General features: G+C 46.8%; 1 protein-coding gene across 1 annotated transcript in view; it reads left to right on the forward strand.

The window, feature by feature from the left end:
* The first annotated feature begins 3,893 nt into the window (after nt 1-3,893).
* Lmod1 (leiomodin 1) overlaps nt 3,894-27,397 on the forward strand; it is a 36,907-nt gene continuing 13,403 nt past the window's right edge. Inside the window, exon 1 of the mRNA XM_042701222.1 lies at nt 3,894-4,337. Within this exon, the coding sequence (XP_042557156.1) occupies nt 4,077-4,337 (261 nt within the window). The 5' untranslated portion in view covers nt 3,894-4,076. The remainder of the gene's footprint in view (nt 4,338-27,397) is intronic.

The raw sequence follows: 27,397 nt of genomic DNA on the forward strand, positions 1-27,397 counted from the left end.
AAGCTCTTCCTAGCTCTTATTCCATTTTCATTATTCACTCTTCTGAGTAATGCCCTAGCCTGGGCTCTTAACTTTTCTTGTCCACTGGTTTATTAATATTGGTTTATATATCTGCCTCTTGTGAGCCTGGTTTTTTGTTTTGTTTTGATTCAATCGTCAGGAATAGTTAGGGTTCTCCAAAGAAACAAAGTCAACAATTGATCAATCAATTGATAGATAGATGATAGATAGTCCAACAGAGTTGACTCGTGTAACTATGGAGGCTGAGAAATCTCATGATATATTTATCTGTTAGCTGGAGACTATAGAAAGCTAGTGGTGTAATTCCATCCACGGCCAAGTAGCTGAACTACCAGAGAAGCCACTGGTGTAAATCCTAGTCAAAATACAAGAGAAGATGAGAAATCTCAGGTTAGTAGTAATTGGGGAAAGAAGGGAGAATTTCTCCTCCACCTTTTGTTCTATTCAAACTCTCAATGGATTGGATGGATGATTCCCAATCACATCTGGCAAGGAAGTCTACTGAGTCTAATTCCAACGTTATTTGCATGAACACACTGGCCCACTCTAATTGACATAGAATGAGCCATCACAGCAAAGGCGTTGAGCTCCTGAGTTTATAAGGATAGGCTATGGTCGTTCAATTGACTTCATTCCAATAGTCCTTACCCTAAAAAAAGTTAACTGTTACCTGTTAACTTTTATGAGAGACTTTGCTAAAGTTGCCATCAGTCTTAGACTTCTCATTTTCTGCTCTCTCTGTCTCTCTGTGTGTGTGTGTGTGTGTGTGTGTGTGTGTGTGTGTGTGTGTTGGTTCTGAGGCTTGAACTCAGGTCCTCGGCTCTCTTCTTGAGCTTTTTATGCTAGTGTTCTACAGCTCAAGCCACACCTCTACTTCAACAATTTTTTTCAGAGCTCAGGATCAAATGCTCCCCATCTCCTCTTTTTTTTTTTTTTGGCAGTCAATTGGTAATTGGAGATAAGAGTTTCACAGACTTTTCTGCCTAGGCTGGCTTTGAACCACAATCCTTACATCTCAGCATCCTGAATAGCTAGGATTATAGGCATGAACCACCATCGCCCAGCCATAAGTACTTTCTATATACTCATTGTCCATTTCTTAAAGTTCATATAGGTTAAATGTCTCACCCAAGGTCACATATCACAGATCTGAGCCCTTGTCCTTTGACCACAGAGCCTACTATCCTCTGTTCCTGAAAATGTGCCTTTGCTGGTACTCCACTCCCCTACCCCTTGAGAGTCCCCTAAGCATAGTGGGTTCTGAATCCTCATTGTCCCTTGCCCATCCCACCACACATTGAATGGAGCTTAAAATATCTTTTTTCTTCTTTCTCTCCATCCTTCTACCCACAAGGCTTGCTTTTGTCTGAGCATCAGGCCAGCCCACAATCCAGGATCCCAAGAATGAATTCTTTTCAGGTGGAAGTAGATTCTGCACTCAGAGTGCTTTGGTTATTTTATGCACAGGCTGGCCTGGGCTGTCATCCTCCTACTTCTGTTTCCCTCATAGTTGACTGTGCCCAGTCATTGGTTAAGACAGAGTATTAACTTTCCTGCCTCATCTGGCTTCAAACTATGATCCTCAGATCTCAGCCTCCTGAGTAGCTGGTATTATAGTCTTGAGCCACCAGCCCCCAGCCTCTGAAAATTATTTTTTAATTAAGGATTGAGTTAGTCAACTTTTATGTTTCTGTGACAATACTTGACATAATATAATAAGGCGGGGTTTATTTTGGCTCATAGTAGCAAGATTTCAGTCCCTAGTCCCTGCTTCCATTAATTCTGCGTCTATGCTGAGGCAGGACGTCATGGCCGCCGGGGCCGGGGGCAGAGGCTGCTGTCCACCAACAGGAGGCAAAGAGAGGGAAGGACCAAGGACAAGGTGTGAACTTCAAACTCAAACCCCTTGTGACCCATTTCTTTTAGCTGGGCCCTACTTCCCAAAGTCTCTACTATCTCCCAAAACAGTGTCACCAGCTGGGGACTAAAGCAATCAACACATGAACCTATAAGAGTTCATATTCAGGGGCTGGGAAGGTGGCTCAGTGGTAGAGTGCTTGCCTTGCATGCACGAGGCCCTGGGTTCGATTCCTCAGCACCACATAAGCAGAAAAAAAAAAAAGCCGGAAGTGGCACTGTGGCTTAAGTTGTAGAGTGCTAGCCTTGAGCTGAAGAGCTGAGGGACAGCGCCCAGGCCCAGAGTTCAGGCCCCATGACCAGACCCAAAAAAAAAAAAAAAGAGTTCATATTCAAACAGTAAGGACTTGTCTTCACAGTTAGATCATAGGCTCCAAAATGGCGGAGACGGCACTGATTTGTACTTTAGTCATGCCTCCTGCTCTCAGGAGCACATGGGGGCATTCCAGAAACATCTGCTCAATGGCTGGTCAACACTGGACAATATCAGTACAACTGCCAGGATTCTCTAAGCCCCTCTCCCACTCTCCTTCTCGGGTCTACCTGCCTCCCCTCTGTCCTCCTGTCCCTGCAGTCTGCACCCGTCCCCCCATGTTAACCTTCACCTGAAGGCTAATGCGACGGCCAGGTTTTAGTCCAGACGATCTGTAGACTCAGCAAATGCTGATCAAGTGACTGCCTCTCTCTCTCTGGCTTAGGGTGGACAGACGCCAGGAAAGATCGAAGCATCTACCCTGATGGCTTGGTTACAGCAGCTTCTAGAAGGGATTTTGTGGCAGGAGGGAGGGGGCAGGAGATTGAATGTCTCTGAGACTTGCGCAGAGCAGCTTGATGGATGAGCAGTGGATAGCCCTAGCGTGAAACACGCCAGACTTGCTGCAATAGTATCTCTCCCAACAACCCAGAACTGTGTTTTCCTGAAGACGAGCTACAGCGTGCTCTGGATTTACACGTGGGTAGAGTCTGTGGCTCCTCCTCCACTCTCCCAAGGGAGATCTGTTTACAGATGCCCAGGGGAGGAGGAAGCAGGTGGGGACTGAAGGATGACCAGACTCCCTTCCCAAGAGCCAGGCTCTGTGGAAATGGACAGCCTTTTACATTTCAATTCAGAGTTCCAGTTTTCAGTTGGAAGGATTCTCTCTCTATTCTCTCCTCTTCTCAACTTTCCTCTCTTATCTCCTCTCCCTTCCTCTTCCTCCTCTTCTTCTTGTCTTCTTTGTCTTCACTCTCTTCCTCTCTCTCTCTCTCTGTGTCTGTTTCTGTCTCTCTGTCTCTGTCTCTGTCTCTGTCTCTCTGTCTCTGTTCGTCTCTCCGTCTCTCTATATGTCTCCCTCTCCAAAGTAGCTATGCTGTGTGGATGGGGCCAGAGCCTCTGATAATCAGTGTCCAGGTTTAGAAGAAGATGGACAGGCTGTGTGATTAGGAGAACCCCTCTCATCTGGAATTGTAATTCTCTCCCCACCCCCCCCCCCCCCAGCCTGGGCTGTAAACACCTGGGAGTCCCCAAGCACATTACCAAATACAGTAGAAAAAGAGTCAAGGAACGAAGCAGTGGCTACAGCAACATCTCTCCCTGTGATAGGAAAGTAAAGAGTGTACTGGGACGGGGCCTGGCCTCAGGCCACCCCATTTACAACCCCCCAGGGCCCCATCCCTGCTTTCCTGGGTCTCTATGGCTGTGGTCGGCTTCTGCCAGCTTTCTACATTTTTTGTATCTTTTTCTCATTGCGTGGCCCCCTTGTCTTTAAAAGGCTAAACTGCTCTGTACTAAATTTGGTCACGCAGCGCTCCAAGATTCCCTGGAATGTCCTCAAGTTTCAAACAGCTCTGACAGTGAGGCAGGCCCGCCCCCCCGGCTTGGGGATTGGCTCCTCTGCTTGGGGCCAGGCAGCTGTCTGGTCTTATTGGCTGCTGGTTAGACCAGGGCAACGTCCACTAGCCTTGGGCTGCAGGGAGGCTGTTGCTGGATCCACTGAACACCTGTGACAAGCCAGGGCCAAGGAACTGCAGTCCTCAACCAGCTGGAGGGTTTGCACCCACACTTGTTAAGCTCCATCTCCAGACCATCATCCCCGGTCCCTCCCCACCCCACCAGCACGCCTGTAACCCCGGCAAAGCGCTACAACCACTTCACCAAGATGTCCAAAGTAGCCAAGTATCGCCGGCAGGTGAGTGAGGACCCTGACATCGACAGTCTGCTGTCTACCCTGTCCCCTGAGGAGATGGAAGAGCTTGAGAAGGAACTGGACGTGGTGGACCCCGATGGCAGTATCCCCCTGGGGCTGAGGCAGAGGAACCAGACGGACAAACAGTCCACGGGTGCCTACAACCGCGAAGCCATGCTCAACTTCTGCGAGAAGGAGACCAAGAAACTCATTCAGAGGGAGCTGTCAATGGATGTGAGTGACTCACCCGGGAGGGAAAGAGGACGGGAGGGCTGGCTTCGGACCCTCCATCCGTGTCTACAATCTTTCTTTCCCTAGAAGAAAAATTCTTATTGGCAGAGGATTAGATGCTTCCCAACTCATTAATGCCCACTAAACAAACCATGTGATTCTCTTGCTCCTAACTTCTGGTTGACAAGCAGAAGTTAGATACACAGGGGGAAACCAAGAAGAGTTCATGGTCAAATTGAGTCCATATGAGTCCCTCAAGATCTGTTTTTTCCCCCCTTCTCACATCCATCCCATTTTCAGTGTGGAGGGAGGGATAAAAATGACCTAGCAATCTCCTGCCAGCCAGCCACCCAAGAAGAGAAGGCTCAACCCTTCTATGGGAGAAAGATTCATTGTCCAGTGACACTAAAGCGCATTGACCATTGGAAGAACTTGGGGAGGAGATGAGCTTCCCCAAGCAAAGGGAGAAGGGCCAGGGTGTGTAGGCTGGGATTTGTCTCAACCTGATAGCTTGCATTTTATTCCCAGCAGAAATAAGGTCCTTCTGTCCTTCTCTTCCTTCCTTCCATCCTTTTCCTTTCTTCCTTCCTTCCTTCCTTCTGTCCTTCCTTCCTTCCTTCCTCTTTCCTTCCTCCCTCTCTCCCTTCTTTCCTTACTCCCTCCCTTCCTTCTTTCCTTCCTTTCTTCCTCTCTTCCTTCTTTTGTTCCCTCCTTCTTTCTGCTCTCTAGAGGATCCTCTCAAGGGAGCATCTCCCCACTTGTGGTGGCAGTAAGTCCTTTACAAGCCAGCAACCACTTTGTTGGGATAGAGCCACTTGCGCAGAAGAAGCTAGAGGAGGGAAAAGCAGTGTCCACCCAGAAAGCGTCTGCCTACATCTTGGATGAGATGAAGCCCAAACTTGCTTTCTGCTTTCCTGGTTGGCATGGAGAGATCCTTTTTTCTTTACAATTACTTTCATGTCTAAGTTTTCTTTGCACAAACTAAGCTAGCTGACTTTGTGTAATCTCCTTGTCCATGGGAAAGAATGCCCGTAGGAAAGTTGTTCTCTGTCTTTGTACTGGGTCTCTTCTGCTCAGCCAGTCTCTGGTACATTATCCATTGCTTGTGAGTTGCCATAAGGAAGATAGAGTTCAGCTTCAATTCTTTGTCCTTTGCTTTACTGCTATGGAGCTGCCAAGGACACATTCATTCCCATTGGAGGAATTGAGAGCACGAATGTTATGACCTGAAACTTCTGTGTAATGTCTTCCTGGGTGTGAATTATATGGACTGCTGGCCAGAGTGAGCTGGGGGACACAGCCCTGATGCCTTGAGAGCAAGGATGGGAAGAGATATGGAAATCAGGAGGGGAGAAGGGCCTGAGGCAAAATAAGGGGCTGAGCTGGCGCTGTCCATCTCTGCCACCCACTCAGCCCACATTTAAGGCCTCACCAAGAGGTAGAGTATGGGAAGCCAGGGGACTCAGGAATTACTATCTTGTGGGTAAGATGGCTTCCCTGGACTCATATGAAAACATCTGTGGGGGAGAAGTGACAGGCCTTCCTATGAGGGCCTGGTATCTTCTGAGAGCTATCAAGAAGGAGCTCCCAGAAAGCTCTGGAATTCAAAGGCTTTGACACCTCTGTGGCTCTCCTTCTCTCCCCGCTTGGGCCTCAAACATTCACTTTGAGTTTGGCTCTGGTCTTCTCTATCACTCCAGTCTCCAGGCTCCGACCTGTAGCTGCCTTGTATTTATCCAGCGGCTTCTGGAGGCTGAGGTCAAACGGAAAACTTTGTGTGTGTGTGTGTGTGTGTGTGTGTGTGTGTGTGTGTGCACGCGCGCGCGTGTGTGCGTGTGTCTGTGTGTGTGCTACTGAGACTCAAACTCATGTACATGCTAGTCAAGTATTCTACCCCTAAGCTACACTCCCAGCCCTAAATTGAATACTATTCATCACAAAGCAAAATGTTTAGATTATATAAAGGCAAGTGAGTCTCATGTTCCAGAAACTTTCATCTCCAGCTTTTCTGCTCCAAAGTTAATGCTCTGGGCCCTCAACATGCACCTCTTCCTGCCTAGGGCACTCTTTGTTTCTGCAGATAGAACCCAAGTCAGAGACCCGAGGGTGGAGTGTGTGTGTGTGAGTGTGTGTGTGTGTTTGTGTGTGTGTGGTTTTTTGGACTATTTTTTGTCTCACAAGGATAGGACATTCTGATTCCCTCACCCTTCCTCACATGAGCCAAGGACATAAATTGGCATAATGGCTGGCTAGAGCTCAGGATGAACAATGGACCGTGGGCAGAAGTCATCTTTGTAAATATGAGGGAATAGAAATGAACTGTAAAAGGTGGCCTTCTTAGCATCATTAACAAGATAGAAGTATGGGGATGGGGGGAGAGAAAGCAAGAGAGAGAATTATTCTGAGCAAAACATCATCTGAAATACCATGATGAAAACTCTTGGTTCAATTAATACACTCAAGAAAAATAAAATAAAACTCAGAGTGACAGGAAGGTGAAAAGCTCAGATGCAGGGGTCACCAGCAGAAAGGGGGGGCTGACAAAGAGAGGGAGGATGAAAATGGTGGAAACAGTTTGCATGGGTGAAATAGAACAATGAAATCCGCTGGGATTGTTTTAAGAAGCAGGAGAAAGAAGGGCAGAGTGTTGGAAGGGATGTTGGGATACACTGGACACGTGTGGAAATGTCCCAACAAAACTTCCCTTGCACAGCTAATGTATGCTGAAAACAATGTATGAGGTTCCAGACTTGCTTCGAAGTATCAGGAAAACCTGCTGTAGGACCAGTGTCCCTTACTCTCCCTGTAACTGGGTCATGCACAAGGGACCTGAGCCTGAAGGATGATAGCATAGAAAAAGAATTCACTTGGGGCTGGGTGGGCAGCTCAGCCTGTAATCTTAGCTACTCAGGAGGCTGAAATCTGAAGATTGCAGTCCAAAGCCAGGTCCTGAGTTCAAGCCCCACAACTGGCAAAAAAAAAAAAAATTCACTTGGGCAAAGGAACCCAGAAATTGGTGAAGTGCTCCTGCCCTGCCCTTTCTGCCCCTTAGGAATCTCCCAGGGGCTCTGCAAACAAGCAAAGCCCAGGTGCTTGGAATAGAGACACCCCTTTCCACAGTCACATGACTAACTGCAGTGCTCACAGCTGGAACCTCCAGCCAGATAAGGCCAGTGACAGGGGCCACACCGGAGCAAGCTCACTAGGTGCTCTACAAACCCAGCACACCCCCCTGCTCTTTTATGTAACCCTCACAAGCCTTGGGAGATAGGTATTTTTATATTTGCTATAAAGATCAGGAAAATCTCAGAGAGGGTAACTGTCCCAAGATCACGTGGCTAGTAAGTAGCTGACCGGACTTAGAAGTCTGAACTTCCCTCTTCTTCATCTCACTTGCAAATAGGTTTTTATGCCCATCCTTGCTCTAGAGAACTTATAAGCAAATTGGGGTCAGAAGTGAGTATGCATGGAGCCACCACAGAGGTGCCACAGGCCAGTGACTGCGCCCCCAAATGTGGTCACCCCAACAAGTACTGTGACACAGTCTGGAAGGCTGACCTCTCTGGACCCATAGAAAGACCTTCACTATTTGAACAAAATGAGGATTCAAAAACATACTGAGTGATATTAGAAAAAAAAAATTGTGCCAGTACTGGGGCTTGAACCCAGTGCGCTGTCCCTGAGCTTGTTTGCTCAAGGCTAGAACTCTACCATTTGAGCCACCGCTCCACTTTGACTTTTTAGTGATCAATTGGAGACAAGAGTCTCACAGACTTTCCTCAGTACTTTAAACCAAGATCCTCAGATCTCAGCCTCCTGCGTAGCTAGGATGACAGGTGTGAGCTGCTTAAAGTGCCCGCTTAATTTTTTTTTTTATTTAATTAAACCCAAGGTGGTAGGCAGGCCATGTGGGTCACAGCTCTGGCTTTCCAGGGGAAAGCTATCATATTAAGTGGGTCTAGACTGTGGAAGGGAGCAGGGTCTGTTCCCCCATTAGTGAGTCTCTCTAGGAATCTTCTGGACTCTTTACGCTTCTTCCATGATTCCCTGGATTTTTTGTGTGGTCACCCCCTATTTGCCCTTGAGTCTCTGAGCTCCAGTTAGGTTGGATACCTCATCCGGGAACTCCAATACCACTCAATCCTACCATTTAGCACAGGGTTTGGTGCAGGGGTGGGGGTGGTGGAGAGGGGAGGGGCGCAAAGGAAGGGGGGTTGCTGGGGATCAATCCAGGGCCTGAAGCATGCTGAGCATACTCTGCCACTGAGCTACATTCTCAGCTCCTCCTTATAAGTATCTGCTTGCCTGCCTGTCTCCCCTACCAACTTCTAAGACTCTTACAGGCAACTACCTACCCAGGCTCAGCCCAGGGAACCAGTGAGCAATCAGCTAGCAGGGGTTAGGGCAAAGCTGGGGGTGGAGGGTTTCTTGCCCTTCCTGGAAGGGGGGCAGCCCTCACAACCAGGGGCTTTCACCTGGTCCTCTGGGAGTTCTTGCTCGGCCAAGCAGAGGACAGAGACCCTGGGCAGGGCAGCGGTGGTGTGAAACATCTATCCTTGGCTCAGGTTTCAGGAACCAGATCCCAACGGGTCAACTCATATGTTTTCTCCCTTCCCAAGTGGGAAAGAAAACTCTCCCCCTTGCCACCCCCATCCTTCTCCCCGAGGCCAGAGGGACTAAGGATTAGCACCTGCACACAGCCAGGGCCAGGGGCAGGGGCAGGGGCAGCTGAGCTGGGGAGGTGGGGTGGCGCCGGTGGATGAAGCTGTTTTAGGTCCTCCCTAGAGGACCTAAGAAGCAACCCAAACACCTCATTCCCAGGCTGGAGCCTCCACCTCCACAGCCCCCTCCCCCCAGTCCCCTGGTCTCTGCAGGGCTGATAGAGCCAGAGACCAGGGTGCCAACCCTCAGAATGCCCTTTGCAGAGGGCTGGGCTGATCAGGAGTATACCAGACTGCACGACTCACTGCTTAAAGAGATTAACCCTGACTGCTACACACCCGAAATAGCACTGGAGGCCAGGGCGGAGAGGGCAGAAGAGGTGATGGAGGCCTTGTGCCCCAGGAGGAAAGAGCAGGCACCCAGAGAAGGCTAAGCTAGTTTAAACTCTCTCCCTGGAGCGGGAAAGCTGCCTCCATCCAGAGATTAGAACAGCTGCCAACTGTTCTCTGAAACTTGGCCATGGATCCACAGGTATTTGTCTCAAGCATTGTTCTACCCTTCCACCTTCAGTACACTGAGGTTTGAACTCAGGCCTTCACACTTGCTATGCAGGTGCTCTACCAGTTGAACCGTACCTCTAGTCGGTCTTTTCTTTTGCTCTGGCTATTTTGGGGACAGGATGTCAATTCTCACCCCCATACCCAGGCCACCTGGACAGTAATCCTCCTATTTATGCTTTCTGCTGTAGTTAGGATGACAGGCACACACCACCGTGTCTAGTGTTTTCTGGTGAGATGAGGTTTCATGAACTTTTTGACCAGGCTGGCTTTTCTTTTCTTTTTATTTTTCTGTTTTGGTTGGTCATGGGGCCTGAATTCTTGGCTTGGGTGCCGTCCCTCAGCTCTTCAGCTCAAAGCTAGTGCTCTACCACTTGCGCCACAGCTCCACCTCTGATTATTTCTGCTTATGTGGTGCTGAGGAATCAAACCCAGGGCCCCATTCATGCAAGACAAGCGCTCTACCACTGAGCCACCTTCCCAGCCCAGTCCTCTTAATTTCTATCTCCTGACTAGAACTACAGGTGTCACTGACTTACTGCACTCAGCTCAAACATTGCTCATATCTGTATCTGTATCTGTATATGTATATATATATTATTCTCTGTGTGTGTAGGACATAAGTTAAAGAATTTTGGGCAAGTAAAGCATCACCGCCTGTTCCCACCTGCAGTGCAGCCTCTGGGTACTTGTCCTTTGCCCAGGCAGGAAGTTTGAGAGCTTGGCTACATGGAACATTTGAGAAGAGACCAAACTGATGCACAGAACCAAGAAGACTTGGAAAACTGAAATGGCTCCACAGGGAGAGGTGGATGGAGATGATTGCGGGGTGGTGGGGAGTGTGAGTGCAGCTGTTCAAGGGGGTTTGGTACTGGACACAGACAGCTGCAGGTCCCAGGCTTTGGGAGAGGGCTCACATTATTCAGGCCAGGGTTGGAAGCTAAGGACAAAGCCTTGATCCCTTCTACCCCTTCCAGCAATGTCCCTTTTCTAAGCGTCTGTGGCCATGTCAGCATGTCCACAGCTGGCCCAGAGACGGCCAGCCTTGAGTTAAGTACATCAGGAGAGACCTCCAACCTACAGCCATAGGCCTGGTCTTTATCTGTCTCTCTGACTCTGTCTCTATCTCTGTCTCTGTCTGTCTCTGTCTTCTCTCTCTCTCTCTCTCTCTCTCTCTCTCTCTCTCTCTCTCTCTCTCACACACACACACACACACACACACACACACACACACACACCCCAGAAACAATCTGTAGCAATGAGAGCAGGGGAGAAAAGTTAACATTTCTGTTCTCAAAATGTTGGATAAACAGAAATGTCTTGAACCATAGTATGAAAACCTTCCCAGGTTAGGGACATTGTGCTTATTAGCAGGAAGGCACTCCCCTGTGGGGCTTCTCTGCATCCGGCCCCCTGAGAGAGACAGAAAGCCTGTGGGTGTCTGATGAGATGGGTCCAGGTTTGAATTCCACTTCTGTCCCTGGCAGATCCAGTGAACTTGATGAGTGCCTTAGATAAGAAAGGAAGAATATTACGTTTATTGGCTACCTTCTCCAGCCAAGGGCATTACGGTTGACATCTCATTAACATGGTTTTTTGAGGCTCCATTACTTGTCAAATGGGAATGATCAAATCAACCTTGGAGAGTTAGTGTGAGGACTTAACTGGAGGAGAAAGTAGGGAAAGTGTTCACATACCAGGGGAGTGAGAAATTCCTCATTCTAAATTAGAACCTGTTTTTTTTTTTTGTTTTTTTTTTTTTATCTCTCAAGAAACAAAAAGAGCATTATCAGCCAGGTTCTGGTGGCTCACTCCAGTAATCCTAGCTACTCAGGAAGCTGAGATCTGAGGATCACGATTCAAAGCCAGCCCCAGCAGGAAAGTCCATCAGACTTTTATCTCCAATTAACTATAGAAAACCAGAAGTGGCTCTGTGGCTCAATTGGTAGAGCACTGGCCTTGAGCTGAAGAGCTGAGGGACAGTGCCCAGGCCCAGAGTTCAAGCCTCATGACCAGAAAAAAAAAAAAAAAAGACATTATCAATAGGAGTGAAAGAAGGACAAAAAAAAAAAAAAAAAAAAGGAGGAGGATACAGTGGGAAAGCAAAGCAAGAAGCTGATTTTAAGAAGAAGGAAAGGCTTACTTTTTTTTTTTTTTACTTTTTGTATCTGTATTGGGGCTTGAACTCAGGGCCTCACTCCCTTGGCTTCCCCCCAATCCCCTTAAGGCTGATGCTCTACAAGTTGAACCACACCTCCACTTCCAGCCTTTTGGAAATAGAGACAAGAGACTCTTAGATTTGTCTACCTGGGTTGACTTTGAACCATGTCCCTCAGAGCACTACGTGAGGAGGAAGATTTGGTGACTCTCTTGGTGGACTCACTTCATTTACTTATTGGCTGGCTCCAGTTGCCTGGTTTCTTGGAGTCTCTGCCTAATTTATTTACCCCTCTCCCACTCGGGCCCAAACTGAGCTGCTGGGCTGGGAAAGTAACAGAGGAAACGGAGATTGGGGGAGCATGGGCTTCAGGGTGGAGAACTCTCCCCGTGTGCCATCTTCTACCTCTGCATGATCTCAGAAAAGCCAGCTTTGTGGGAATTTGGCTTAGCTATCCTTGGGGTCCACTACAGAAAGGCCGAGCCAGGTCGTCAGGACACTGTTTACAAACAGCTAGGAATAGAAAGGCCTCCTGCCCCATACCCTCCATTCTCTGTCCCTCACCTGCTTTCCCTCACTCCACTCAGGGCCCACAGGTTCTGTCAGGTTGTGGCTGCATCAGCCCTTTTAGAACAAGCCAGCAAGACCTCTGTCTTTGGAGACCAGGAGGGAAGAAAGATGCAGAGATGCATTCTGAGGGCAGAATGTCCAGTGAGGCTCTGGGTGCAGTGTGTTGAGTCCAGTGATCAGTTTCAGATGCCAGCTAGGCTTGGACTTCCATCCTGCTCAGTTTCCACATTTATAAAATGGAAATTGCAATGCCTGGTTATAGAATAGCTGTGAAGTTTTAGTAAAATAATCTAGCCGGGCACTGGTGGCTCATACCTATAATCCTAGCTACTCAGGAGGCTGAGATCTGAGGATCATGGTTCAAAACCAGCCTGGGCAGGAAAGTCTGTCAGACGCTTATCTCCAATAAACCACCAAAAACCAGAAGTGGTGCTATGGCTCAAGTGGTAGAGCGCTCGCCTTGAGCTGAAGAGCTGAGGAACAGTGCCCTGGCCCATAGTTCAAGTCCCATGATGGGTAAATAAATAAATAAATAAATAATCTATACAAGGTACCAGAATCCAGTAGTGAGAGCTCATGAAAATTTATTCCTGGGCTGGGAAGGAGGCTCAGAGGTAGAGTACTTGCCTTGCATGCATGAAGCCCTGGGTTCAATTCCTCAGCACCACATAAGCAGAAAAAGCCAGAAGTGGTGCTGTGGCTCTAGTGGTAGAGGACTAGCTTTGAGTTGAAGAGCTGAGGGACAGCGCCTAGGCCCAGAGTTCAGGCCCCACAACCAACCAAAAAAAAAAAAAAAAAAAAGTAAAAAGAAAAAAATTGTTCCTCTCCTTTCTTCCAGTTCCCTCCATCCTACTCATTCCTGTTTACTGAACCTCCTCCTCTTCCTACTTCTCCTCCTCCTCCTTTTCCCCTCTTCATTCCTACTTCCTCTTCTTCCTCCTCTTGTTCATCTCCTTCTTTTAATTCTCTCTCTCTTTTTTTGTCTGTGGGGACATTGAATCCCAGTCTTCATACTCCAGCCTCTTCATCATTTTAATGCCTAGGATTCATGAATCATGTGCTGTTTTTACAAGGAAAGAGAAAGACTCCACCAAATCATTTATTCCCAACTATTCAGTGAGCTTCTAATGTGCTATTTACTTCTCAATGCCATGATAGACTAGTAACTAGGATAGACAAGACCTTTGCCTTCTTAGAGATAATGTATATTCTACTGGGCAAGCCAGATAATACACATGATACATAGATCACACAGAGCATGTAGACACAGAACATATGGGATACACACACACACACACACACACACACACACACACACACACACACACACTGTTTAAGAGCCTATGAGAGACTGTGTGTGTGAGGGACCATTTCCAAAACTGGTCAGTGTCTTTACCACCAGAAAGGGGACATTTGAACAGAGCCTGGAATGGAGCCAGTGAGTAGAAAGTCTGAAAAGGTGCTTTCCTAGAAAAGGGGACAGCCACACAAAGGCTCTGAGATGGGAGGGGTTTGTGTGTCAGAGAAGCAGCAGGCAGTGTCACCGGAGCAGAATGGGCCAAAGGGCTGGAGGAGCTGAGGCCCAGAGGAAGCAAGCCGCATGCAGTGCACAGCCTTTTAGGGCAGCAAAGGAATTTGGTTTCTTTGGGTTTTTTTCTTGCAATGCTGAAGACTGACCCAGAGTTTTGTGCATGCTAGGCAAATGCTCTATCATTGGGCTACACTCTCAGTTCAAAGTTGGTGAGAAGTCATTGAAAGGTTTGGAACAAGGAAGAGATGGTCTGAGCTGTATTGTGTGTGTGTGTGTGGTTACTGGGCTTGAATTCAGGGCCTCAAGATTTTGCATGAGATATAATATTAAAGACTTATTTTATCATCTTTCAGATGACTGGATTGTAGAAGGGCAGGAGAAGAGAAAGACTGAAGTTCTCAGGTATTACAGTCATGTAGAGAATTCAAGGATGGTTTGAGACAAATAAGGTTTAGGAAAGACTTGAAAAGTAGCTCTAAAAGGAAGTAGAGCTGTAGATCAAAGAGGCAGAGCACTTGCCTTGTGCAAAAATGCTTAAGGACAGTGCACACACCCCAACTTCAAGCCCCAGGATGGACAACAACAACAAAAAGTAGCTCTGAAGGACTGGCTGATGTGTTGGGGAAAAGAGCGAAGCTGAAGTGGTCCAGTCTTGCCTGAGCTGTTAGATGAATTTTTGTTTGTTTTGTTTGGAGACAGGGTCTCACTATGTGTAGCCCAGGGTAGCCTCAAACTTGAGGTATCCTTCTTCAACTCCCCCAAGTGCTAGGATTATGGGTCATGTGTCACCATGCCTGGCCTGTAATTTGATATCATTTACTGGGATGGCAAACAGAAGAGTAGCTGGGTTTGAGGTTGTTAAGTTGGTTGTGTTCATCATACTGTAAGTGGAAATGCTGGGTTGACAAGAGTATATAAGTCTGGAGCTCAGAGGGAGGCAGAACGGGAGATAACTTTGGTAGTTGTTAGTATGTGGATGATAGTTAAAGCTCTGAAGCTGGGACAGATCACCTAGGAAGTGGAGGTGAGTGGAAATCAGTCTTTGCCCCATGGCACTGAAAGGGAAGAAAGACTCAGGTAAGTCCATGAGACTCTTACCTCCAATTAGTCAGCAAAAAGCCAGAAGTAGAGGGGTGTCTCAAGTGGTAAAATGCCATCCTTGATTTGAAAAAGCCAAGAAAGAGCATGAGGCCTTGAGTTCAAGCCCCAGTACCAACAGAAAAAAAAAAAAAAAAAAAAGAAATGAGAAATTAAAGAGACAGGTGAAAGGAAACTGGATAGTTTCTCAAAATCAAGTGAAAAGAGCTTCAAGGAACAGAAACCTCTCTACCATCTCCCTTCTTACTGGGTGGCTAAATCAGATCTGAGTAGAAATCCAGCCATAATGACTGGTAAGATGGAACCTAAGTTAAAAGTATTTCACTGTAGCAAAGAGTAGACTTATCAGAGACACAAGTGAATAAGGATTGGAGATAGAAATAAAAAGAAAAAAACAGGACAGAAGAAAAATAAGTCTTTCTCAGCGTTTTGTTCTAATGCAAAGCCAATGAGCTGGAGGTTAATGTGGAATCAGAGAGGACTTTCTTTTTTTTTTGTCGGTCATGGGGCCTGAACTCTGGGCCTGGGCGCTGTCCCTCAGCTCTTTAGTTCAAGGCTAGCACTCTATTACTTGAGCCACAGCCCCACTTCTGGCTTTTTCTGCTTATTTGGTGCTGAGGAATCAAACCCAAGGCATCATGCGTGCAAGGCAAGCATTCTACCCCTGAGCCACCTTCCCAGCCCTTCAGAGAGGACTTTTTAAAGACCCGGAATGTTATTGCATATGTGCATGATGATGGAGGTAATTCGGCAGAAAAGAAAATCTGATGATACCAAGAAAGAAGACAAGAAGGGATAGAGGACACCGAGTGGAAGGTAGGCCTTGACAGCTGGCACTCATCCCTGCACTGGGAGGGAGGTAGTCTTCCGAAGACAGTCAACAGCACAGTCAGGTTGATAGGCATGGGGAGGGGAGAGAGAGGCTGGTGTCAGATGGGTGAACATGTGCAGAGTCATGCCATGGGAAGAAAACACAGGCAGCCATGTGTAGGCTGAATTAAGGCAAGGAGAGACCATAGTCAGAGGCAAGGCCTACACCACAAGAAAAACGTTCAGTGTGTGCTGGATGAGTAGAGAAAGCAGGAAAATCCTTCTAGATATGAAATCTGGCCTGTAGACAGAGAACAGACAACAACCAGCTGTCAGAGCTGCTTAAAAATCCAGTAGATTTTCACCTCCTTTGCATCGATCTTCTGTCCCCAAGGCCACCCATGCCCACAGGTCTTTTCCTGGAACCCTGTTGACAGCTAGTGTGGTAGGTGACCCAGCACTGGATTTGCAAACCAAGCCAGGGGGACATGGGGCTAATTCTCAGTCTGGCTTTGCAGCATCGGTTAGTGTCAGACACATATTTAGCATTGAGAAGCTTCTTTTCTTTTCTTTGTATTATTTATTGGCATGTCTGTATTGCATTTGTACTTCCCCAAAGTGGATTTCCCCCCCACCAACCTATGTTAATGAGTTGTAAGACGCATATGGAAATGTGCACAAAATACAGAGGTAGAGTTTTGTGAGTGATCACAAAATGAACAGGAACTCAAACACGGTTGTTCATGTCATTCTGTAGCACGTCCAACTGCCCTTTCAAGGATTACCCCATCCATACTTGGTCTCCTCTGTCGCCCTCGTGTGTGTGTGTGTGTGTGTGTGTGTGTGTGTGTGTGTGTGTGTGTTAGTACTGGGGCTTAAACTCAGGGCCGGGGCACTGTTCCGTAGCTTTTTCACTCAAGCCTGATGCTCTCATACTTGAGCCATAGCTCCACTTCCAGCTTTTTGGTGCTTAATTGGAGCTAAGAGTCTCCTGGATTTTCCTACCCTGGCTGGCTTTGAATGTGACAATATCGAGATCTCAGCTTCCTGTGATTACAAGTATGAGCCTCTGGGCTGGGAAGGTGGCTCAGCGGTAGAGCGCTTGCCTTGCAAGCCTGAGGCCCTGGGTTCGATTCCTCAGCACCACATAAGCAAAAAGAAAAAAGCCGGAAGTGGCGCTGTGGCTCAAGTGGTAGAGCACTAGCCTTGAGCTGAAGAGCTGAGGGACAGCGCCCAGGCCCAGAGTTCAGGCCCCACGACCGGACCCAAAAAAAACAAAAAACAAAAAACAAGTGTGAGCCTCTGGTGCCTGGCTTCATCTACTCTTTATAGACCCTATATCTGGCTTCTTGTAGTCAGATTTTTGTTTGTGAAATAATACCACCATGTTGTTCTTCATAGAATTTGTAAGTCTGCATTGTGATGCAGTATTCCATTATGTAAATCTTTACAACTTATCTATCCACATTCCTGTTAGTGAAAATTTGGGTTGCTTCCAGTCTGGGCCTATTACAGACAGTGCTGCAGAGAACATTTTTGGGGTGTGTGTGTGTGTGTGTGTGTGTGTGTGTGTGTGTGTGCATTTACTTATGACTTCATTTGGTATGTACCTATGAGTGGAATTTCTGGGTCATAGGGAATGCATAACAAACTTTAATTTCTTCAGTGGGGATGAGGCCACCTCTGTAATGAGGAATCTCTGTGAGAATCAGATATAAAAATGCATCGCAAATAGCACTCATTTCATTGACAGACCTCATGATCATATATAATGGAGTCTGACTTTAAGAGCAACTCAGTGCTGTCAACTTTGGACATATTCTACCTACCATCTTCCTGACCCACTCTGTTAAGACTTGAACACTGCACAAAATCTCAGATCGGAGTCCTCTACCCAAGAGCTCTCTCTTTTTTTTTTTTTTCTCAAAGATGATGACTTAAGATACTTCCCACTTCATGGCCTCTTTCTTTCATTCCACATGTGCATTGCTCCTGGGGCTTGAACTCAGGGACTTGATGCTATCCCTTAGCTTTTTGCTTAACAACTGATACTCTACCACTTAACCCACAGCTCCACTTCCAGCTTTTGTGTGTATATGTTTAATTGGAGATGAAAGTCTCACAGATATTCTCCTCCCAGACTGGCTTTGAACTTCAAGACTCAGATCTCAGCCTCTTGAGTAGCTAGGATTACAGGTATGAGGCACCAGCACCCTGTTCATGATCCTCAACTCTCCCTCTACCTTTTATCACGCTAGTATGGATGAGTCGAATCCTTGGCATTTCTATTCTCCATACAAGTTTCTGGTCATACCTGGAGAAAAGAACACATCTACCCATGCTTCTGTAGATTCAAACCCCATTACCTCCGCTGAGCCCTCAGGGCTGCCCAGCATATCTCTCCACGGTCTTCTTGCTCTTTTGACAGCTATTTCAAAAATCTACCTTTCTCTGAAAACCCTTTGTCCTGCCTTCTCTCTTTCCACCCGTAACGGACGATCTCATCTCACGTTTCACTGAGAAACTTGAAGCGAACGGGTCAGGATGCCATCACATTCCATTTCAGCCACCTGAAAATATGTTAGCATCCAGCCCAGCAAGCTTTCCTCCCCTCTCTAATCCCATGGTGGCAGCACGGTTTCTCCACCCACACGGGCGCCCTGCCCACTTTTGTACTGCGTTCTCTCCTGGCTGCACAGGGACCATTGGGCCTTTGAACATCCCCCTCTCCTCCCAACTAAAGCATTCTTTTTTTTCTGTCTCCAGGCCTCACATCTTGGTAGGTGAGTCAAGTTCTAGAAGGAGCAGCTACACCCCATCCATGGTCACCCTGCCAGTGTCCACTTTACCAATGCACCAATAAGGAGTCCCTTGTTGCTTGAGCCGCCACCCACTTTTAGTATCTCTCTCTTACTTATTTACTCTGTGTATTTACCATTTCCCTTCTTTAAGCCCCTTCATTCCTTAGCATCAGGGCACTGCGTTCACCTCCTTTTATCTCTCTGGCTATTCCTTCCTGGTGTCCTCTGAGTGACTGTCCCTCTAATGCCAACATAGTGTTATTACTCCCCAGGCCCCTGGCCTTCCTCTGCTTCATTCTGCTACCTGGGTCTATCTCTGGCCCAGATCTCTATTTTGAGTTCTAGATCATTTGTTTGCCTCCCAGACACCTCAAGTGTCTCAAATTCAGCCAGTCTAAAAATAAATTAATCATTGTCACCTCAACCCACCTCTAAACCTCGTTTTCCTCCTACGTTCCATGCTTTGGTAACTAGAAGCACCACCTAATCGGGTGCCCAGGTCATAACCCAGGGTTAATTGGCTCTAATCTCTCTGCTTGTGTTGCCAGACTTTCCTGGGAGAGAATCCTGTGGAGTCTACCCCTGTGGCCTCTCCTGACTCCACCCTTCCTCTTATTCCATAGGCTAGAAGCAGGTTCTGACCTAACAGATCTCCTGTTTCTCTTCCCCCACCGTTGCAATCCACTCTTCTCACAGCTGCCAGTGTCTTATTATAAAATGAAATCATGATCTTGACACTCCCTGTATAAAAGCCTTCGGTTGCTCAACATAGATAGCATCCCCGACCAAATTTACATTCCTTCGCGTGGATTAGAAGGTCCTTGGCGATGCATGCGGCACCTCCCTGCCTCTCTAGCTACTAATGCTCCTCTCCCTGACCCTTGCCCTTTGTGGCAGTTGTACTGGGCCATTGGTGCCAGGCTTTGGTGCCTTTGAACTTATCATTGCCCCTGGGATGTCAGACCTCACTAACCCTTCCTTCACTCGAAAGCTCAGTTTAGAAGACCATCTCTAATCCACCCCGTGTGCTCCACCACCCCCAGATTAGCAAAGCAGTTCTGACTCTTCACACATCCAATTCATGAAAACATCCTCTCAGCATTGTCTGCTTCTATTCTTTCCCACATGTCCTTCGTGTGTGTGTGTGTGTGTGTGTGTGTGTGTGTGTGTGTGTGTGTGTGTGTGTGTGTGTGTGTTGTTTGGGGTTTCTTGAGAGAAGATCTTGTTATGTGGCTCAGGATAGCCTTCACCTTATGACCTTCCTGCCTCAGCCTCCCAAGTGCGAGGATTACAGACCTAGGCCACCACACCCAGCTTCTTTCAAACTTCCTGAGGACCAGGGTTGACTCTAGCAGTGATGACAACACCTGGCTGAATGACTGTTGGTGGAGTAAACCAAGGCTGAAGAGTTCTGAAGATTTATGAATGCCATTCTTAGCAAACCTGATTAAACTTACAAGCATTGCACAGTCATCTCTACATTTCTGAGACTCTAGAAAATACAGTTTTGCGTCCACATCTGTAAGTGATGGGAAATTTGGTAGTGATCTCTATTCCCCTCCCCGTTTCTGTGAACAACAATGGAAAGCAATCCAAAATTCACATACTGAACTGTTAGGATTAGGTCCCTGTCATATTTTCCCTTCAGTTTAAACTCACTTTTTTTTTCTTGCTTGTTCCTTTTTTTTTTTTTTTCTTTCAGCTCTGTGGGGATCTGAGATGATAGGCTTACATGATCATCTTGCTTCTATTAAGTCTAGCAAGCCTACCCATGATCCCGAGGGCCTCTGATATAAGCTAAATGAATGATTTGCCCTCTATACAGTCAGCTAAGAACTTCAACGGGATTCTTCCTTAAGGTGTCTAGAGAAGTTCAGTTGTTTTGCCTTTTGATCTAGAAAAAGAAATATCACTCCCGTAGAGAACTTGCTACAAACAGATCTTCTCTGGATCCCACACAGGCCATCAGAGCGAGTTGCTTTCCTCACTGCGCTCACAGAGCTGTCCCCCTAGGAGATCCAGTGGCTGGATGTGCCTTATGGCTACCTGGGCGGATGCAGATACAACAATTCTGCAGCTATGACACAGATCGGCTCTTTTGGAAGCAGAGTTCGAAGGGGCACAACTGGAATTGGGTCCTTGGAGACAAATAAACATCTTTTGTCAGCCAGGCCTCGGCCAGAGAGTTGAGCCTTACAGAAAACAAGTAGAATGATCCTCATCTTACTTCCCTTTGTCTTGAGCTGTTTTGTGCTGCTTCCATAGTATGCGAGGCTGAATAATTTATAGCCATCAGAAAATTGGCTCATGGGTCTAGAAGCTGGGAAATCCAAAATCGAAGAAGTGCATTTAGCAGGGCCTTTTGGCAAAAGGGCTGGGCTGTGTGCCTCAGGGCAGAACACTTGCCTGGCTTGTGTGAAACCCTCTGGTTACTCCCCAGTACCACCAAAAATATAAATGAACCAGCCAGTAAATAAAGCAATATATATCACAGGAAAAAGAGAGAAAATAGTCATTCTTTGTCTTATGAGCTGAGGATGTTAACCACTGTCAAAATGTTTGAGTGTAAACCTGACCTGTCCCTTGCTTTCTGCTGAGTTCATTCTGTGCACATTCTCGTATATTTCCCTTTCCTGTGCTTTTTGTTTTTGCGGATCATACTGTAAGTCATTTTCCCATGTCATTAACAACTCCTCTTAAGCACCATTTTCAGTGGACACCATCGTAGCCCCATCATATGGCTCTGTGGAACCATTTGCCTATATTTGGGCATTTACATGACTCCCAATAAATACACTTTCCAAGGCCTCAAACTGATCCCTAGAGCCTTACTCAGGCTCCTTCCTTTGGCCTCTGGCACCCCTCCCTAGAGAGATGGAGCCAGCCAAATCAGATGATAAATAGAACCGTTAACAGGCTGTTCCTCCTGCTCATCTTAGGGCCTGACTGGTGAAACAGAACTCCTAAAGGAGAGAAAGGACTGGCAGGGCCCTGGAGACAGGGGGGTGATGGCAGCTCCCAGGGTAGACACCCCAGAGCCTGGAGAAACATGAGGCTACCCATGTTATTTTTTTTTTTTTACAAGATCAAGTTCCTGGTGTTGGAATATCTGCCAAGTTAGAGCATTTTCCCTCTCTCCTTGGTTCCTAGGGGATGAATGTTTGTATGTCCCGGGGCTGAAGATGTGCCCAGATTTCCTCTGTTCTGGGAGAAAACAGTTGTTACCACTTAAAAAGCAAAAGTGAGTCTCCAGTATATGGTTTGGCTGGTTGGTTTTTCTTTTTATATTTCTGGTTATTGATTTAATCTTGAACCTTTAGAAGTTAAAGCAAGAAGGCCGGGAGCCATTGGCTCATACCTGTGATCCTAGCAGAGATCTGAGGGTCAAGGTTCAAAGCCAGCTTGGGCAAAAAAGTCCATGAAATTCTTATCTCCAATTAACCCCCAGAAAACCAGAAAAGGCACTATGATTCAAAGTGGTAGACTCTGGGCTGGGAAGGTGGCTCAGTGGTAGAGCGCTTGCCTTGCATGCCTGAGGCCCTGGGTTTGATTCCTCAGCACCACATAAGCAAAATGAAAAAAGCCGGAAGTGGCACTGTGGCTCAAGTGGTAGAGCGCTAGCCTTGAGCTAAAGAGCTGAGGGACAGCGCCCAGGCCCAGAGTTCAGGCCCACGAACGGAACCAAAAAAAAAAAAAAAAAAAAGAAAGTAACAAAGTGGTAGACTCAAAGTCCCTGAGAAAAAGCTCAGGGACAGTGCCAAGGCCCTGAGTTCAAGTCCCATAACTGACAAAAAAAAAGGGAAATAAAGTTAACACAAGAGAAGAAATAAGACTTTGTTTAGTATAACTCTCCTGTTTAATTTTTGTAGGGCTGGAGATTGTACCTAGGGCTCCTCTTCTGAGCTATATTCCCAGCCTTTTAGTATAATTCTCCTCTCACTGTTATGTAATTAAGTCCAGAATCTCTTCAATTATGTTTAATGTTTTTTATTAAGATATAACTCATGTGGGGCACATGGTGGGGCACTCATGCCTGTAATCCTAGCTACTCAGGAGGCTGAGATCGGAGGATCATTGTGCAAAGCCAGCCCAGGCAGGAAAGTCTGTGAGACTCTTATCTCCAATAAACTATTAGAAAACTGGAAGTGGCGCTGTGGCTCAAGTGGTAGAGCACTTGCCTTGAGCTGAAGAGCTGAGGGACAGCGCCCAGGCCCAAGCCCCACAACCAACCAAAAAAAAAAAAAAAAAGAGCCTGAGATCTGAGGATCTAAGTTCAAAGCCAGCCCAGGCAGGAAAGTCCATAAGACTCTTAATCTCCAACTAAGCACCAGAAAACTGGAAGTGGTGCTATGGCTCAAAGTAGTAGAACGCTAGTATTGAGCAGAACGGTTCAGGGACAGCGTCCAGGCTCCAAATTCAAGACCCATGACTGATTAAAAAAAAAAAAAGATACAATTCGCAAGTCAGGCTCTGTTGACTTACATCTGTAATCCTAGCTACTCAGGAGGCTGAAACCTAAGGATTGAGATTCAAAGCTAGCCAGGCAGACAAATTCAAAAGGCTTATCACTAATTAACCAGCAAAAAGCTGGAAGTGGAGCAGTGGAGCAGAAATAGCTTAGGGAACACGCAAAGCCCTGTGTTCAAGCCCTAATACTAGAAAGAAAAAAAAGAAACATAACTCACATAAGATCTATCCTTTTAAATGTAGGAAATTCTGTGTGTGTGTGTGTGTGTGTGTGTGAGTGTGTGTGTGTGTTGTTTTCAGTGTGTTCACAAAGTTGTATAATCAACATCATTCCTTCATCCTGGAATATTTTCATTGTCCCCAAAGAAACCTCTATATCTCCCAGTCCCAAACCCCTACCTCTGTCTCTGGAAAACATTAATCTTTCTACCTCTATGGATTTACTATCTGTTCTGATGTTTTATATGAATGGAATATCTTGGGTTTTGAACTCAGGGCTTTTTACATGCTAGGTAGATGCTTTATTGCTTGAATTCCCATTCAGCCCTGGTTTTGATTTCTTTACATTATTATGTTTTCAAGCTTCATCTACAGTATAGTATGTACTTCCCTGCTTTTATGGTTGTATGAATATTCCACAATTACATATTCATTCATCAGTTAATTTTTTGGGTGTATGTGTATGTTGGTATTGGAACTTGAACTCAGGGCCTGGGCACTGTCCCTGAGCTTCTTTTGCTTAAAGTGTTTTATTACTTTAGCCACAGCTCCACTTCCAATTTTTTTGGCAGTTAATTAGAGATTAGAGCCTCATGAACTTTCCTGCTTAGACTGGCTTCAAACCTCGATCTTCTGATCTCAGCCTCCTGAGTAGCTAGGCACTTGGCGGTTAATAGATTTGTTGTTGTTTTGTAGAGTTGGGAATTGAACCCAGGTCCTCATGTCTACCACTAAACTACATCTCTAGCTTCAGTTAATGGATTCTGTACAACCATTTATCATTTGGGTGGTTTCCATGTTTGGGAGCTATCATGAGCAATGCTGCTGCAAATGTTTGTGTGTTAGTTCTTTTGTGGCCACATGTTTTTATTTGTCTTGGACATTTATGTAGGCATGATTGATGGGTCATATGGAAAGTCTCTGTTTAACTATTGGGGAATTTGCTCAACTGTTTTCCAAAATGCAACACCACTTACATTTTTACCAGCCATATATGAGGGTTCCAACTTCTTCACCTCATTATCATCACAAGGGACACCTAAAGATGTTAAGTGTACTTCACTGTGATTGGTTCTGGCCACCTCAAAGTATATGGATTATTTATTTAGTGTGTGTCTGTACTTGAACTTGGGAACTGGCCACTGTCCTTTAGCTTTTTTGCTCAAGGTGGGTACTATAACACTTGAGCCACAGCTCCATTTTCAGCTTTTTGGTGATTAATTGAAGATAAAAGTCTCTTGGGCCTGGGAAGGTAGCTTAGTGGTAGAGCACTTGCCTTGCATGCATGAGGCCCTGGGTTCGATTCCTCAGCACAACATAAGCAAAAAGAAAAAAGCCGGAAGTGGTGCTGTGGCTCAAGTCATAGAGTGCTAGCCTTGAGCTGAAGAGCTGAGGGACAGTGCCCAGACCCAGAGTTCAAGCTCCACGACCGGACCCCCCCAAAAAAAAGTCTCATAGCTGGGTGCTGATGGCTCGTGCCTATAATGATATCTACTCAAAAACTGAGATTTGAGGATCATGGTTTGAAGCCAGTCCAGGCAGGAAATTCTGTGAGACTCTTATTTCCAGTAAACTACACAGAAAAAGCTGGGAATGGTGCTGTAGCTCAAGTAGTAGAGCACTATCTTTGAGCAAAAAGAGCTCAAGGAAGCACTCAGGTCCTGAGTTCAAACCCCATGACTCACAAAAAAAAGGAGTTTTATGGATTTTCCTTCCTAGGCTATGTGGCAAACCATGATCCTCAAATTTCAGCCCCCTGAGGCGCTAGGATGCTACAGGTATGCATCACCAATGCACCTGGCCTGACACGGACTTTACTTAAGCAATGTGACAGTTTCCTTGCTGCACTTCTGTATATCCCTCCCTCTTCCCTAGGACTTTCAGAATCACCTGACTTACTCCTGCAGTTCCCATTGCTACTTACAGGCCAGAGACTCCCAGATCTCTATCTGTGGCCCAGAGCCTTTTCTTAGCTTCCTTTTCCTGATTAATGCCAATGTGTTAAGCATTTAAACTTTGTCAGGGCCAAAACAGCTCTCCATCTCAATTTCCACATTGGTCTCCCCCTTTCCTCTTCTCTGTCAGAGTTGCAAGCATTGCTATCTAGCCAGGTACTCAAACTGGAGACCTCGATCATCTTCTAGTGTTCCTGTCGTCCTCCACTTCACTTACCCTTGCCAGTTGGACCCCAAAGTGTTTGTGGAATGCATCTCCTCTCTGTACTCACTGCTCACCCTTGGTCTCACAGCTCATGATTTCTTGCCTGTACTATTGCACTCGCCTCCAAATGGTCTCTCTGTCCCGGAACCCAGGCTTTCCCAGCCTCAACTACACTCTTTGAGCAACAGCCAGAGCTTTCTTTCTAAAGCACAAATCTGTCACTTCTCTTTAAAGTCTGTGAGACCCATCAGGCGATGGTCACATTGCTTAGTGTGGTGGGTGAAGAGTGTGGTGGGTCCCTACCTCCCCTGTGTATGTGAGGGTTATGCTCTGTGCAGAGCTGACTTGGCATCCTTGGTCCAGGGGCCTCGTTTGCTGCCTCTCTTCCTCCTGATCCTGACTTCCTGTCTCCCTCCCCAGTGGACTGACCAGCCCCACCTCCCAATTGTTCTAGAATATCAAGCCTCAGCTTTACTGCTCTCTAGCTGTCCATCCAACAGCTCTGACCTGTCTCAGAGGGAAAGGCCCCCCCCCCCCCACCTCTGCTCTCAGAACTCTGATTCCCATCATAAGCCTTGGCACATGGAAAGCCTGGGTCTCCTGAGGCTCTGCTGCTGGAAGGGAGCATCTCCTGGGGATGGTGGTGCTCCTGCGGCATCAAATAAAGAACTTTCCAGAAACGAGGCCTGGGATATGGTAGTTTAAGGTTTTTCATGTGTCTGGGGTAAAAATTCTTGAGAAGAATCTGTAGTAGGTGGAGGTTGAAATGAAGTCAACATGTTTGCTTTTCTGTCCATAATCCTGAGCCCTTCTGGAATCTCCAGGAAGATACTGGAAGGCTGACAGTATTGTTCAAGTGGTAGAGTGCTTTATCTACCAAGCTGAATCCCTGAGTTTTTTGTTTTGTTTTAAGGAAGACATTGGGAGCGGCACTGTGGCTCAGGTGGTAGAGCACTAGCCTTGAATGAAGGAGCTCAGGGACAGTGCCCAGGCCCTAACTGTAGCCTGGCGGTTGGGATGGTGAGGAGCTAATGGACATGCATCAGACTGGAGGATAGAGAGAAGGTGCAGAAGCAGCAGGTAGAATCAAGGTGAACTCCTACTGTCTCGGGGCCGGGCTGCCATTCCCAAAGACAGAGAAGTCAGGAAGATGGAGACCTGCTCCCTGCAACATCTGCTGCTGCTGCTTTTCTATTAGGCCTCAGATTCACTTCAGGAGTTACAGAACCCAATACAAAACAATAGTACATGGCTCTGGAGTCCTCCATTTATCTATTGAGGCTTTCAAAAGGCAGCAGCAAGCCAGACTCTGGTGGCTCACACCTGTATTCCTAGCTACTCAGGAAGCTGAGATCTGAGGATCATGGTTCAAAGCTAGCTAACACAGAAAAACAGTCTATGGGGCTGGGAAGGTGGCTCAGTGGTAGAGTGCTTGCCTCACATGCTTAAGGCCCTGGATTCGATTCCTCAGCACCCATAAACAGAAAAGGCTGGAAGTGGCACTGTGGCTCAAGTGGTAGAGCACTAGCCTTGAGTGAAAAAGTCAGAGGAGAATGGGAGGTCGTGAGTTCAAGCCCCATCTCTCTCTCTCTCTCTCTCTCTCTCTCTCTCACACACACACACACACACACACACACATACCACTACAGCTCCAGATCACTAACATGAGCTCAGCAGGCCCTGATGAGCCCTGTGGGGTTGGACACCCAGGAAGCTGTTTTCCATTAGACCATTGTGGCCTCTTCTGTTTAGAGAAGGCAGAAGGGTGGCTGGGTGGGAGCCAGGGCTCCAGCTCACAGCTCCGGGCGGGAGGACAGCATGTTCCTCCTGCCACCACCTCCCTCCCCTGGGACCCGAGTGGGTCCCAGCACTCTGAGACAAATAAAGTAGATCTTTAACAATGTTTTCCAGACTTGCTTGGGCTTTCATCTAGGCAGGAATAACATGAAGAAGCAGAAAACCCTGAGCTGCTCTGAGAGTGACGTGGTAAATGGCTGTTTCTCCAAAGAGATTTCCTGGTTTTTCCCAAA

The sequence above is a fragment of the Dipodomys spectabilis genome, unplaced genomic scaffold, assembly GCF_019054845.1.
Source record: "Dipodomys spectabilis isolate Male_0828 unplaced genomic scaffold, ASM1905484v1 ptg000288l, whole genome shotgun sequence".
In the NCBI taxonomy this organism is placed as follows: Eukaryota; Metazoa; Chordata; class Mammalia; order Rodentia; family Heteromyidae; genus Dipodomys; species Dipodomys spectabilis.